The 13,594-nt window shown below is 38.7% G+C and overlaps 3 protein-coding genes across 6 annotated transcripts in view; all 3 read left to right on the top strand.

Moving 5' to 3' along the window:
• Positions 1–411: 411 nt before the first annotated feature.
• Positions 412–4,285, top strand: LOC122399539 (ubiquitin carboxyl-terminal hydrolase 1). Its single transcript, XM_043400285.1, has 7 exons — positions 412–696; positions 903–1,079; positions 1,168–1,406; positions 1,498–1,727; positions 2,411–2,925; positions 2,987–3,179; positions 3,282–4,285. Exons 2-7 carry the CDS (start codon positions 914–916, stop codon positions 3,838–3,840), a joined length of 1,902 nt encoding a protein of 633 aa, XP_043256220.1. The 5' UTR covers positions 412–696; positions 903–913; the 3' UTR covers positions 3,841–4,285.
• LOC122399540 lies at positions 4,278–7,239 on the top strand. 2 transcript variants are annotated; one of them, XM_043400286.1, is made up of 3 exons: positions 4,278–4,791; positions 6,173–6,371; positions 6,560–7,239. In XM_043400286.1, exons 2-3 carry the CDS (start codon positions 6,201–6,203, stop codon positions 6,905–6,907), a joined length of 519 nt encoding a protein of 172 aa, XP_043256221.1. In that variant the 5' UTR covers positions 4,278–4,791; positions 6,173–6,200; the 3' UTR covers positions 6,908–7,239. The 2 variants fall into 2 exon arrangements, with proteins under 2 accessions (XP_043256221.1, XP_043256222.1); XM_043400287.1 differs by having other exon boundaries at positions 6,216–6,371.
• A 1,661-nt stretch (positions 7,240–8,900) lies between these two features.
• The window catches only part of LOC122399695, a 40,072-nt gene continuing 35,378 nt past the window's right edge, over positions 8,901–13,594 (top strand). For 2 of the 3 annotated variants that reach the window (XM_043400574.1, XM_043400577.1), the window contains exon 1: positions 8,901–9,184. In XM_043400574.1, the coding sequence (XP_043256509.1) occupies positions 9,051–9,184 (134 nt within the window). In that variant the 5' untranslated portion in view covers positions 8,901–9,050. Of the gene's footprint in view, positions 9,189–13,594 lie in introns of all 3 variants that reach the window. The other variant, XM_043400576.1, reaches the window with a different exon arrangement.

Consider the following 13,594-nt stretch of genomic DNA (forward strand, 5'->3'; position numbering starts at 1 on the left):
CAGAGATCAGCAGAGGCCAGCAGAAGCCAGCAGAGGCTTTCCTTTCCTTTCTCCTAATAAGATACTATGTTAACATTGCTTTCGGACCATATTATGATATAATACATATACAGTCTAAGGACATAATTCGCAAAAAATGAAAAGAACGATCCCCACCAATCAAAAGCGATCACGAAGAACCAGGAATCACTGTGAAAAATCACCATGACTAGTGATTCAGAAGTAGCAGTTCACGCCATCTCTAATCGAGACGGGACAAAATGAAATTAAAATAATATCGATATTACGAACATCGATATGTACTATGGATGTGTCGAATAACATCGATAGTACTTGGTATCGATATACCCATGTTTTTCCATTTTTTGCCAGCCCTAGTTATAGCTAACGTCCATTTTCAGACGCAACGGTCGTAGCGGGGAATGCTGTGACGCAGTGTGACAGTAAAGGAAAAGCTATATGAATGTGAAATTGTGAACCGCACATGAACGCGATTCAGGAATTTATGATTTTAGGTGTAACGGATAGTGGCCGCTCCAATATTGTTTCGCGAAACTGTTTTGTGTGACATCGGTAGAAATGTAGTTCGTGTTATTTAAAGAACATTTTGTGATTTAATTGTACATACACATTTGTTTTATTAACCAAGGTTAATAATAAACTCATTTATTCCATGACTTCCCCACCAAACAATACGTAAGTAAACGAATATCAAGATCAACCTTTATCTTAATATAGTATAAAGTAGAATAATTGGTAGGACTTAATGTCTACGAAATTGAGTAGAAACGTAACGTATGTAAAATGGTATTTCGGAGATATGTATAAAATTCGAGTCGCGTCAAGCGAAAACAAATTTCCATTTTGTGTTAACAGCCCTTTAAAGTTTATTGTTCTTTCAGGTTAACAGAAAATGACAGTATTAGATACAGAAGAAGACGCGGATAAACGTTCAGTTCCCCCTAGAAAGAAATTTTGCTTAGCCCTTTCTGGTCGTGAACGTACAATTTCTAACATCTCTCAGGCTTCCCAGACAACAGTTAAGGAGAGCCTTCTGAACAGAGAAACTTTTACATATAGTATGTAGATTGTATCACTTAACATACTTTTAACTTTAATTGAATTAATGTGGAGTTTTAAGAGATGTAACATTTATTGATTATAAAGGTACAAGCAAAATGTTGAATGGCTATCGCAATCAGCTTAGCAATCATCAGGATGGAAGTTATGATGTATCGAACAGTGGTACAGAAGGATTGAGAATAGCTACCTTGTGTAATTTAGGAAATACATGTTTCTTAAACAGTGTAATATATACTTTAAGATTTGCACCATCCTTCCTACATAATTTGCACCATTTAGCCACTGATTTGTCTAATGTAAATGATAAACAACTTCAAACTAAAGTAAGTTTTATTTTATCAAAGAAAAACGAGGTATTTTATGGTTCTGTGCAATGGAGCAGGAATATTTCACTTTATACATTTTTTCCAACAGATGAAATCATCATCTTTGGGTAGGACTGGCATGTCGCTTACGTCGAGCGGCAGTCGTAGTTGGAGTAGCAAAGATTTGTTAGCTTTGGCTGGATCCACTGGAGATAGCAGTAAACATAAAATACAAATAGCTACCGAAAAATTACACGAATTGTTTATAGCGTTACGTGCATCCGAAGCAAGAGAAAATAGCGAACCGTATCAACCAGATGCATTTTTACAAGCACTTAGGTATATGTATATTAGGTTGTCCGGAAAATAATGTCGGTCTTTATATTGTTTGACTTTTTCTGCGTGCTTTCCAAATAAATAGTTCGATCCGTTCATATTACATAACATTTTCGCTTCCGTATTACTTTTATTTTTTAATTTTTATTTACGTTTATTTTTGTCTATAGATTTAAGAATGGAAAAGAAACAATTGCGTGCAATATTTTTGTACGAGTTCAAGCTAGGTCGTAAAGTAGCCGAGACGATTCATAGCATTAATCGCATTACTCACCGGATCTTTCATCTATCGATTACCACTTCAAGCATCTCTACAACTTCCTACAGGCGAAGTGCTCCAAGAAACAACGAAACGTTGCCGGAATAAATAAGCTTGTATCTCGGCAAAAATATGTACATACGCGTGGCCTTAATTTTGAGTAATAAAGTTTTGAGATACATGCGTTTAAAGTTAAAAGTCAAAAACCGACATTATTATCCGGACAATCTGATGATATGATCAACCCTCTTACAACACGATTTAATAAACTAGAACAACCCCCGTATATCATGAATTTCTCCTTAACACTTCTGGTTGAAATAAAGAAATTTTTTAATACGGAATGAATTAACCGTGTTATAGAAGGGTTAACTCCATAGTGAAAAGAAGAATTGGACCTATAACATAATCTCTGTATTTCTTGTAGAGACGTAAATCCTATTTTTGAAGGGAACCAGCAGCAAGATGCTCACGAACTTTTAGTATGTTTACTTGATAACATCAGGGAAACATTTCAGTTGTTGGTCAGGCATAGGGAGAGTCAGTTTGGTCAAAACAGTGATGGATTAACGGACTTCTCCACGGAACATTTAGCGAACATACAGTCAAAAAGTAGCAATTCCAGCAAGAGAAGCATCTGCAAATCTAGGAAAAAAAAGAAGATAACAACGGTAGGGAGTTCGTCGTGTATTGTACAGTCGAATTTAAACGGGGTGTCAGCATCCTCCAGACCATATGAAAACGGTCACGCTGAATTTTTGGAAAGCAACGGAGATATTAGTAGTCGTAGACCGGAAAGCAAGAAGTGCTTCATTTCCGAGGATTTCGAAGGAGTTAGTCTTTTGCAAACCACATGCCTTGAGTGTGAACACGTCACGGAAAGAAAAGAAACATTTTGCGATATATGTGTGCCTATTGATATCGACCGATCGAACGAAACAGGTAACATTAGTTCACGTTAAGGGATCAACGGTGATTAAAACGCGTACGTATTTATTTGCAGACGAAGAAGTAAGATCGATGGATAGCAGCGAAGTATATAAACGTGCAGTAGTTACTAGCGAACTTCTTTGGGGCAGAGATAAATATTGGTGCGCCAGTTGCCTTCGATACAACGAAGCTCGAAGGGCTGTATGTTTTCCATCCTTACCGAGACTTCTCATACTGCAACTGAAGAGATTCTCCACCGCAGCCGGGTAAGATCACGCGTTCTTTCTTTTCTGAAAAGGAAGCTTCTGCCAAGACTATATCGTATGAAGCTATTCCCATTTCCATTTATATTTTAAATTATACTTTAGGTCAATGGAAAAAATTAATAACCACATGCCAACGCCATTAACCTTGCAATGTTTCTGCGAAGAATGCAACAACGATCAGACTCGCGGGGGCACAGGGGGCAAATCAGAATCCCGTCACGTGTACAAGCTGTATTCCGTCATTATGCACCAGGGTGCAACGATGACGGCCGGTCACTACGTCGCTTACACTCGATTACCTGATGAATCTGCGTTCGCGGAGTACTTCCAATGCGATCGAGACAGCAAGCGACAAACTTCTAGTCAGAGTAGTAGCGGTACAAGTACAAACTCATCCTCATCCGACAAAGCATCCGGTATATTAAAGTACTTCAGAAGCAAACCGAGTGCTAGCGAAACCAAGGAGCAATTAATAAGGGTCGGTTGCCGTAGCATGGATTGCTGCGGCATACGTCGTCACAAACACCCTAGCACATGGCTGGAATGCGACGACGAAGCGGTACACGTAATCCCGTTACGGGAATTGGAAGATAAATTAGCACCAAATCCGCGAAATTCTGCTACCCCTTATCTCTTGTTCTATGTGAGGTCCATGACGTAAACAGTATTTTCCTCGTAGAAATGTATTAAAATATCGAAACTAAAAGTGCATCGGGCCTCGTTTATTCCCTGCTAATGACTGCTCTGTGATGTCATACACATTCCAAAATCTGTTTACTCTGTATGTACTACGTTGGACTTAGACGAGCGTGTATAATTTCCTAGAGAATAAATTTCTGTATTCGAAACTCGTTTGAAGGTTTAGAGTCTGGTAGTCGAGAAACGCGCGATAAGTTCTTCGGTTCGAACGATGATGCTGATCGGGTCTTAACTATCGGTATTCACGAAATGTCAATTTGTATTTAGACGATTAATGTTAGTTGGACGTGGAGCATTTTATTTTTAACCTGTCACTGTGAAAATAAAAGTGTGTATTCTTCATTTTATTTCCTTCTTCTTTTTAGCTCGTAGGCATTTTCGGATTAAACCAATGGAATACTAATGATATTTATGTCGATTCATTCTTTACATTCAAAATTCATATTATTTGATGATAACCTGAAACTTAAAACTCTTCTTGGAAGTATCCAAGTTCCGAACACGAATTACAATTGAATATTATTAAAGTACCGTAATACATGCGAGAATCAATCATTATTGCATATAGTGTAGAGTAAATATTTATGCATTCGAAAGTTTCTAAGAAACGAGAGAATTGTTAATGGCAGAGCCGAACCGGACGGGGAACAGTGAATTATTAATTACACCGGAAGGTCCTGTTCGCGTTAAAATATTTGTAAGATGTCAGGACGTCGGTTTAATCATACGTGGCTATATCCATATATCGATTGTCTCGATAGGGGTCAGTAGTAGATAGTCGTGCTTTACCTGTCAGCCTGACATATTGTAGTTTCTTCTACTTTTCTATTCGTTTCATGTTCGGGTTCTGTTTTTTCTAAATAAGTAATTTTTCCTATTTCGGATATGATAGCACTACCACTTTCCTAAAAAGGTAAGTCGGTTGTGTAAAAGAAACGATTAAAAATTTCAGCGATCTCGAAGGGAATCGAATTTTGCGCGCTACGAATAAGGAAATTCAAACGTAAATGGAACATCAACATATTTTACGACATAATTGTACATTTTTAATATATATATTCCCTTTCGTTATCAGAAGTCACGAACTGTTTTTTACTGAATATTACGAATGACAAATGTGTTGTATTAATTATTATTTATCGCCTCGGTTATACATTTTTAATTACTAAGTGTTCTGCTATTTTGAGTTTCTAATAGATATAGTGTACATCCAAAAGCAGGGGGGTTGCGATTGTCGACACACTTTACTCGAATTAATTCTTTTCTTTGTTTACATAATTGTCGAGTAAACTACGTTCCTGCGATTTACTCAACGTTAGCAATTTAACATCAATTTATATACTAATATGGTGAGTGTAATCTGAAAAACATTATTAAACGTGTATATTTTCATGTGAAACACTTTCCGTGTATTCGAGAGTTGCTTGCAACTTTTATAGAGAACCTGAATCGGCTAGTCGCGTAATTTATCATAAATTCCTAATGAAGGATTTGTATCGAAAGTAGCGGAAGTACATAATGCACAATTGTCGTTGTAACGAAGCAACTGCAATCAATACGTTCACAGTGTATCGTCAACGAGTAAATGGATGTCACAATATTATTGACGTTTATTATATGCACCGTATATTATCACATTCTATCCGTAATTTCAACTAAACAAATTATTATTAATTCATTACTCACACCGTTCACCATTTGCTTCTTATATTAGATCGTTAATGATGCTCAAATTAGACGAATAAATGCAGTACAAGATTTCTACATTTATTCTATATACATACTACTGTAACATTTATTGTATAATATTTATTATATAAATAAGTTCTGGAAGAAATTATACTAGAAATATAATTGATATGTTGGTCGTTCATTGTTATTCCAATAATTATAAATATATTTATGATAGCAGTTACCACGTATGTCAATTTATTTTATGATGTCGTAATTCAACGATATTCTTCATTTTTATACTTCTATTCATTTAACAGACACTTTTAAAAATCTAAACAAAATTGAAAATCTTAAAAATATTATAAAATAAAAAATAAAATTATAAAATTTACTTTTTACTTGGCAACGTCAGTTTACTATAATTAGAGATGACCTCGACATATATTCGAATTCTGATACGACAAATAAAAATGATGATTTCATTAAAATACAAGTATATCAATGAAGGAATAAATTTATTTCCAATTCTAATATTTTAATGGCAAAAATTTAAAATAATAATTTGTGTTTACCATTTTAATCGAATTGCGGATGATTTTACTCTATTTCGTTGATTACAGATCCCATTGAAAATAATAAATTATCAATATGAAACACCAACAGATTTCGATCGATTTTGTAAGTATGGTGTTTACTGCTTGTTCGTATTTGGCTCTTGCTGGGGCAGTTTGGATATTCTTACGACTCATTCAGGCGTGTTTTTGGCTCCCGCGACATTTGCAAAGACAAAATGATGTGCAGCGTATGCTTCAGGATAAGGTGCTTAAGTTATTTCAGGAGATACGTGTTAAAAATGAGATTTCGATATTAAAAACACCTTGAGGGGCGAGGACCACTGGTAAAAAGGATTATTTTTACAGTGGTCTTACCCCTTAAATTTATTACGTCGCGTAAAAGAATTATGCTTTTGAGTTTAACAATTTTAGAAAATGTGCATTTCTTCACAGGTCGAAAATTATGAAAAGTATATACTGGAGTGCGAGGAAAAAGAAAAATGTGAACAAGAAGCACGTGGCGAGGACGCCAACATAGATCCTGTACAAGCAGAGAAATGGAAGGAACGTAGAGAATGTCTGGAGATGTTGAAGAGAGAATTAAGCAAGGTGCGAGACAGTGGTGACAAGTCGTACGACTGGGACTACCTTTTAGAGGACGAAGAAACAAAGGACGAGGGGGTGACCATTACAGAAATTCAAGACGAGAACGACGCTAAGAGCGAACGTAACAATAAAATGGACGCCGCCACAAAAATCACCAACAAAATGTTAGATTCAGAGCGCAAGAAAGAAAAATAGTTCCCGTACCGCCTCTGTAATAACATTCACGAAAAAAAAAAAATAATTTATTTCATCAAGTTAAGCATTTACAAATATCAGAATCGATGAATCGAATTTTGTTTCGTGATAGCAAAAGCGGGCAAATTTTGTTCTCAAACAACGAATAGAAATGTTAGAATTACTCGTAAACTAGATTTTGGCCTTTGTTCGTGTGAATATTTATTTATAGACTTAATTATGGTTGTATGTATGTATGATTTTTCAACGACTAGATTTATAAGTAGTTTTCATAGATACCTTTCATCTACATAGCCACTTGATAGTGAGGCACCATCGATTTAATAATTAATACTGACCGTTCGACTATAATTATACACACTTCGAGATATATCAAACAAATGTCTTTTATTTCGATCGAATACAATAACTTATTTTTTTTTTAAATATATTAGGTCGAGTTATAAGTAACTTCCGTTTTTTTATCAGACATTTATTTTGCTCTCATTAAATAACAAAATTATATCAATTTATTGTGTATTCACTGCTATTATCTATAACCTTCTCCCATCTTCCTGGCAGTTTATCAATTCCTTCCTTGTAAAATGTGGTTGGTTTGGACTGGAAGAAACTTTTCGACAGCTCTTCAGAATCGAAGGTTTTTTCCATTCAAAAAACACATAAAAATTGTTATTCTTTGCGCTACAATTTAAATAAATATCGAGACGATTTCTAAGCTTGGAAAACCGTGGCAGTGGACGCGTTAATCGGAACGATTGGCATAATTTATTTGAAACGTAGCATGCCAATTAATGGCCGCAGGTATTTTTAGAAAACAGACACGGGCGGGCGCAACAACTGTATCTAGATGTTCCAATTACGACGTCGTAGGAAACAGGTGCGAGGTACCTGCTAGATACCTACCGGTACACGTTTCACGGCCTGAAAGTCAAGGCTACGCTCGAAGGGCAAACTTAAAAAGGAGCTACATTTGCTGGCGCACATCCAACTGGAGCAACGATTATTTTCTTTGCCTGCGAGGTAGTGGAGGTCGCTGCGCCATTCAAAAATATGTATTGTGTCTACGGAGGTATATCTCGCTAACGTATCTCGTGCACGATCAATTTTTCTCCCGTCGTGCACTACAATTACCTCCTTTTTTCAATGTCAGCTTTTCGCAACTATCTAATTTACGGCTCTCGTGACTTCAAATAGGATAACAAGGCGGACATCTTTATTTGCTTATCTACTATAGTATTTTCGAATATTTATGATATTAATTGTAGATTATTGATCTCACGAACCCGGTACACCTTTACCGCTCGAGGTGTACCATTACGACAGAGAAAGATCCTAAAAACATCCTAAAACTTATGTGGCTCCTAGGGTACAAAGCCCCTGGTTCGTCCAGAGCTCCTAACCATACCTAAAACCACCGGTCGAGTACTGTTTATTCTATTTCTAAATAATTCATAATTGTCAACTATTTTTCTTATTTCCATAAAGATTTTTATCTTCATGCTTCGTAAACGACTTAGCATCCGCGACATAGAGGTTAAGAGTATAAAATTGCCAATGTTTGTTCTCCATCGGGTTCGAATAAATGGAGTTTCGCTGTACTTACTTTTGACTTTAGATTTAAGGTTAGAATTTCTGCTTTCACCACCGTCAAAACAAATGTGGAGGGATCGTGTAGATGACCGTGGTGTCATTGTTTCACGACTATTCAAAATATTAGAAATATATATGAAAATATTGAAACAAATTTCAATTTCTTTGGTTCTTTGACTTGCACCACTTCCGTAATCACGGGCACAGATAATAGAATAGAATCGTTCGTTGATACGAAATAGAAAACTAGCGATGCACGTGTATCGATTTGTCAACATTTTAAGGATATTCGATAAGTGGTCACGAGGTGGTGCCACCGGCGTATATTTGTACACAATCACTCGGTTCGATGATGGGAGGGCGCTACTTGTGATCAGGTGGATGCACAAAGGGGTTCGTGTGATCGAAATTGGTGCTCTCTGCGGACTTAACGTTACGTTTCCACCGTGTAATACAAGGGACAACACACGGAAAGTGTTGAACGCCGTGATTCGGAGGCTAGACGGCTATGTCGTCCAGGAAGCGACGTTCCACGATCAACTAAACGACGTCCATGTACACTCTCGTCGCTGACCTGGAGACCGGCGACAGGAGCCATGCCGCAACACAACCCCCGACAGAAGAAGCTGACGACAATGACAGCGACGAATCGTCATCGTCTTGTCAGCTAGGGAACGCCGGCAGCAAGTAAGTAAGTAGACGAGCATCACGTTTCCGTGGCTTTCTCACCTGGTCAGTTTCATTTAACACTTTTTCTGCCTGAATATACCATGGAAATGGTCGCGCGATTTTTCGATCGGTCGAAGCTAGCCGCGGTCGCGTGTCGATCGACGATAAAACCTTGCATTTACGAGGACGTCGTTTGCGCGCTCGTATAGCTGGTTAGTGTGTTTAGCAGTTAAAAAGGGAACTTGCTGCATAACGCAATATCGATGTAACAGTTGGTACAACAAGGAGGAAAGGATCAGAACGGACAAATATGTGTTTTCCAACACTTCGATTATTGGATTGTTTTTTTTTTGCGCACGATCGCGTGGTCGTTATGGTTGATTTAGTCGACACGTTTGCGCAGTTGGGATATCGGCTCGCTGGTGGCCACGGTGAAGCCTTTTGTCACCGCTTCCAGCCAGGTGACTGGAATAAACAGAGGTGATTGACCGGTGAACTCTGACCGAATGTGACGTCATTGATTGTAGGCTATACCGGGGAGTTTATTTTTGTGTCGCCGTATGGGAGGCGAATCACATCGCGCTAACCGCGGCCTTTAATTCCTGTTACATCGTTTCGTCAACGCGACTGCGTCATGTATTCGCGTCATACTAATGGAAATGGAAATGAATGAATTTATACAGTAGCGGGATGCTATCGATTGATATTGATACGATGAGATACTATATTTGGTTCCTTTTACTTACAAACAAATCGTCTTTTACGCTTAATCCACTTTATATCGAAACATAGCACCTCGTAATCCAAATACTTTCTTTTGTTTATCCTTTAATTTTGTTTGTTTCTCTTATAACCTAGATGTAATCAGGCATATGTGCATATACAGGATGTTCGACCACCCCTGGGATAAATTTGAATGAGAGATTCTAGAGGCCAAAATAGGAGGAAAATCAAGAATATTAATTTCTTGACTGAGGTTTCGTTAAAAAGTTATTAAAAAATTGAAATTTTTCAAATCATTCTAAAAAAATTATTTTCGATTGCAGGTGTCGATTACAAACACTTTTGGTTATTACACGTACCCCCGAAATCCTACGCATTTTCGAGAAAAAAATTCCTTACCGAAAATATCATTTCAGGGTAGAAATGTGTCCCCGAAATTTCGCGCGTATTTTTAAAAGGTCATAATCGATCAAAGAACAGGGAAGGAATAAATAGTAAGCCAAAGTTCAGCCAGTTAATATAAAGCGAACCAAATGTTAGTTAAGTTTAGGTTTAAGTTCAATTTTAAGTTCATCGAAGCATTTTAATTTGTTTAAATTAAATCTTGTAGTTATGTAGTTACGTTGTACCATAAGACAAATCGATGCCATACAGATGCACATGTACAAAGCCGAGAGGCAAGGATCAAATCTCAATAAACAGTAACAAGACAACAACTATATGTGGTTTCAATTTACAAATTCAGCGTGATGTCAGAGTTACATGGACCTCGTGGTGCAACAGTTTCTAGCAGAAGCAGGTACTTGATAAAAATCATTCTACGCCCGCGCCGCAACACGCGACGCTCTTTGTATCGACACCGGACCTCCATACGCGCTCGTAATTCCCTCGAAGCGTGTTCATTGACATAACCCACGTATTTATCTCATTCATGATGTTCCATCGCGACTATTGGTCTCCTGCGAGGAAAACCGAGCATCACGCAGCTCCATCCTATCGATCTGCACCAGCCATCTCCATCTTCCTCTGTTCCCCGTCTTGCAATCCATACCTTTGCTTTTTCTCTCTCTCTCTCTCTCTCCCCACTCTTCCTCTATCCATCCATCTATCCATCTATCTAGCTATTTATCTATCTCTCCCACACCTCTTCACCCCTTTGCATTGTCTCCCATTCCCCCTTCTTCGCTCCACTTTTCTCCCCTTATTTAATTTCCCTCCTCATCTTTTCCACCGTTGGTTTCTCTCCGTCTCCGTTCGCGTCCATTTTTCGTCCTGCCCGAACTTCCCTTTTACCCCCACCTCCTTTGTCGTTCTATCTTTGAACCGGGGAGACCTCCCCGGCGTCCATGCTCTTTTCTCCCCCGCCACGGTTTCTCCTAGCTTCTGTTCCTTCCCCTCTTTTCACAGGCTGTCCTCGGGCAAAATATTCTACCGTGACGAGAACGGAATAAGGGGGGTTCCTCAACCTCGGTTTCTCGCCGCCACGCAATGCTCGAGAGAATTGGAAGGATCAGTAGAAGGGAACACGAGGAATAAACTTTCAACCCTTCTGAATCATTTAGATGTTAGAGTATAGAGTATCCTAATTGTTAGATTTGTCCTTGCGGATTCGTACCATTTGACAGCCCATGGGTACTGAATATTTCGCCAGTAACCGTGATCCGTACTCCGTTGCATTCAAAGTTCCGTACATAACTACTTCTATTCATAGAAAGAATGGCTAAGGGTTATGTACAGCTATACGTAGCATAGACACCTCTTTGAAAGGCTCGAGATATGAAATTCTTTTTAAGAGGGTGCAATTTTGAAAGTTACGGTCAAGGTCCGGACACTGAGACTGACGTACGAACCATTTACAGCGCTCCCGCGTTAAATGTGCTTAGTCAGGGCCGAAGAGGCACGTTTATCGAAAGGGGACAACGTTCTTTGCGTTGCTGCCGCACGGTGGAACGCAGAAAGAGACAGAAAACGAAACACGAAGAGGGTCTGAGGTACACACAGCATCCGCTGGTGTCGAATTTCACCTCCGCTGTACGAAAGATGAACGTACCAACCCCGTAACGATGTTCATTTTATGAATCATCACTCAGGCAAACTTTAGGAGCTATTTTAGGAGCATTCGAGATCCTAGAATGCATCCAGTTGGCCCTTTCGTTAACAGGAACGACCCGGTGTTACTCATTTCTCGCTGAACGGATGCAAATACTGCAACTCTCATCCATGATTTTCACCCGCGATGATCATCCAAAGCGAAGGGGTGTAAATTTGGCTTCAGCTCGGCTCTGTCGCGCGCAACGTAGCAAAAGGAAAACTCTCCCGGTGCTGTCGTGCAACTGGTACGCTCGTAATTGTCGTCTGGGATGCCCGGTGCCTCCGTCGTCGATGCAAATGTTTGGCTGCGGCAAACTGGGTCGGCGCAGCAGCGTCGGTCCACAAAATCATCCTAGCTTTCGATTGTCCTGCTTTTTACCAGCGGCCACGAGGAAGTTTGATAGGCGGACCGGGATCCTCTGTGGCGACACCAACAAAGAGAATTCGGCCTATCGAGAGCTGGCTACGTGCCGAGAGGACCGAGGAACACCGGATGCAGTTTTCACTGAGAACGACCAGCGTGCATCACGACGAACTCTGTGTGTGTTGTCGTATGCCAAGTTCTTCCTTGTTGCGATTGAAACTTGATCGAGATACAGACAAAATCCTCTTCCAAGAGTGACAGAGCTCCCTTGTCTTTAAGACAATTGGTAGTTTAATCCTTTAATATATAATAAAATCATCAAAGTTTGCTCCTTTAATGGACTCAAGAACCTTTACTTGTGGGTTCAATTCTATATTTGTTATCGTAAACATTGTACTTGGATAGTACCCTCATATTTGTACTGTATTCCTTTCATTACAAAACGGAATAAATTGAGTGTTTACTATTTAATAGTATTTTCATAGAAGATTTAGAAAATCGGGCTGAAAGATCAATGAAAGTTTCCAAAAACATTCGAGAAGTCTAAGCCTTAATACACACGTCTTTCAGGCGTGCCTTGGGAAGCTGTTTAAACTTCTTACTAGTCTCGGAAAGTTTTCAGCTTAACTTGTTAGCGTTCGGTCGAGAATTAATCTGTTCGGAGTGCTTCGTTTCACGCGAATAACGCTGCAAACTGACGCACTCGTTCGCTTCTAATTGCAAGTTAAAGATTCAATCGAGCCAGTGTTTGAATTCTTTTTTCATTGGGCTCTAAACTTACATCAACTGCATGGTTATCAACGACCAGGCCATTTTACACTATTTTAGATAGAAATTTGGTAAGGTTGTCTATTTTCTTTGCGAGAATAGTTGTGAAACAACTCATAAGATAAGTAGTTCAAACAAAAATGGATGTTCGTTCAATGATAATGTACTTTTTTAACGATTAGATTCTCCCCCTTGAAAGAACTGTTTCAGCAGATGCGACGATTTAAATTTGTTCACGTTTCTTTGCGGGAGATAAGGTCTATTTCTAGAGGACGTCACTTGCTGAGTTCACGACTTATAATTAGTCCTTATTTCCGTTTTTCTGGACAACTCAGAGATTATTGGGAAATTTTATGACAATTCTCCCTCAAATCTCTGCGAGGATGTTCTTCAAATGTTTGGTTTCTTTCGAAAATTGCTTTGCTTTCGCGATCGAGGCTGAACGTCTGTTTAGAAAACACAAAGAATCGCGAGCAATTATT

Source organism: Colletes gigas, unplaced genomic scaffold (genome assembly GCF_013123115.1).
Source record: "Colletes gigas isolate AHSC1104 unplaced genomic scaffold, ASM1312311v1 Colletes_gigas_Sc00014, whole genome shotgun sequence".
NCBI lineage: Eukaryota > Metazoa > Arthropoda > Insecta > Hymenoptera > Colletidae > Colletes > Colletes gigas.

Excerpts from the sequence above, each read along its gene's own strand:
- LOC122399539 (XM_043400285.1), top strand. The coding sequence starts at position 914 with ATGACAGTATTAGATACAGAAGAAGACGCGGATAAACGTTCAGTTCCC. Across the intron at positions 1,080-1,167 it reads CAGAGAAACTTTTACATATA|GTACAAGCAAAATGTTGAAT; the intron begins GTATGTAGATTG and ends TTGATTATAAAG. Across the intron at positions 3,180-3,281 it reads AGATTCTCCACCGCAGCCGG|GTCAATGGAAAAAATTAATA; the intron begins GTAAGATCACGC and ends ATTATACTTTAG.
- LOC122399540 (XM_043400286.1), top strand. The coding sequence starts at position 6,201 with ATGAAACACCAACAGATTTCGATCGATTTTGTAAGTATGGTGTTTACT. Across the intron at positions 6,372-6,559 it reads AGCGTATGCTTCAGGATAAG|GTCGAAAATTATGAAAAGTA; the intron begins GTGCTTAAGTTA and ends ATTTCTTCACAG.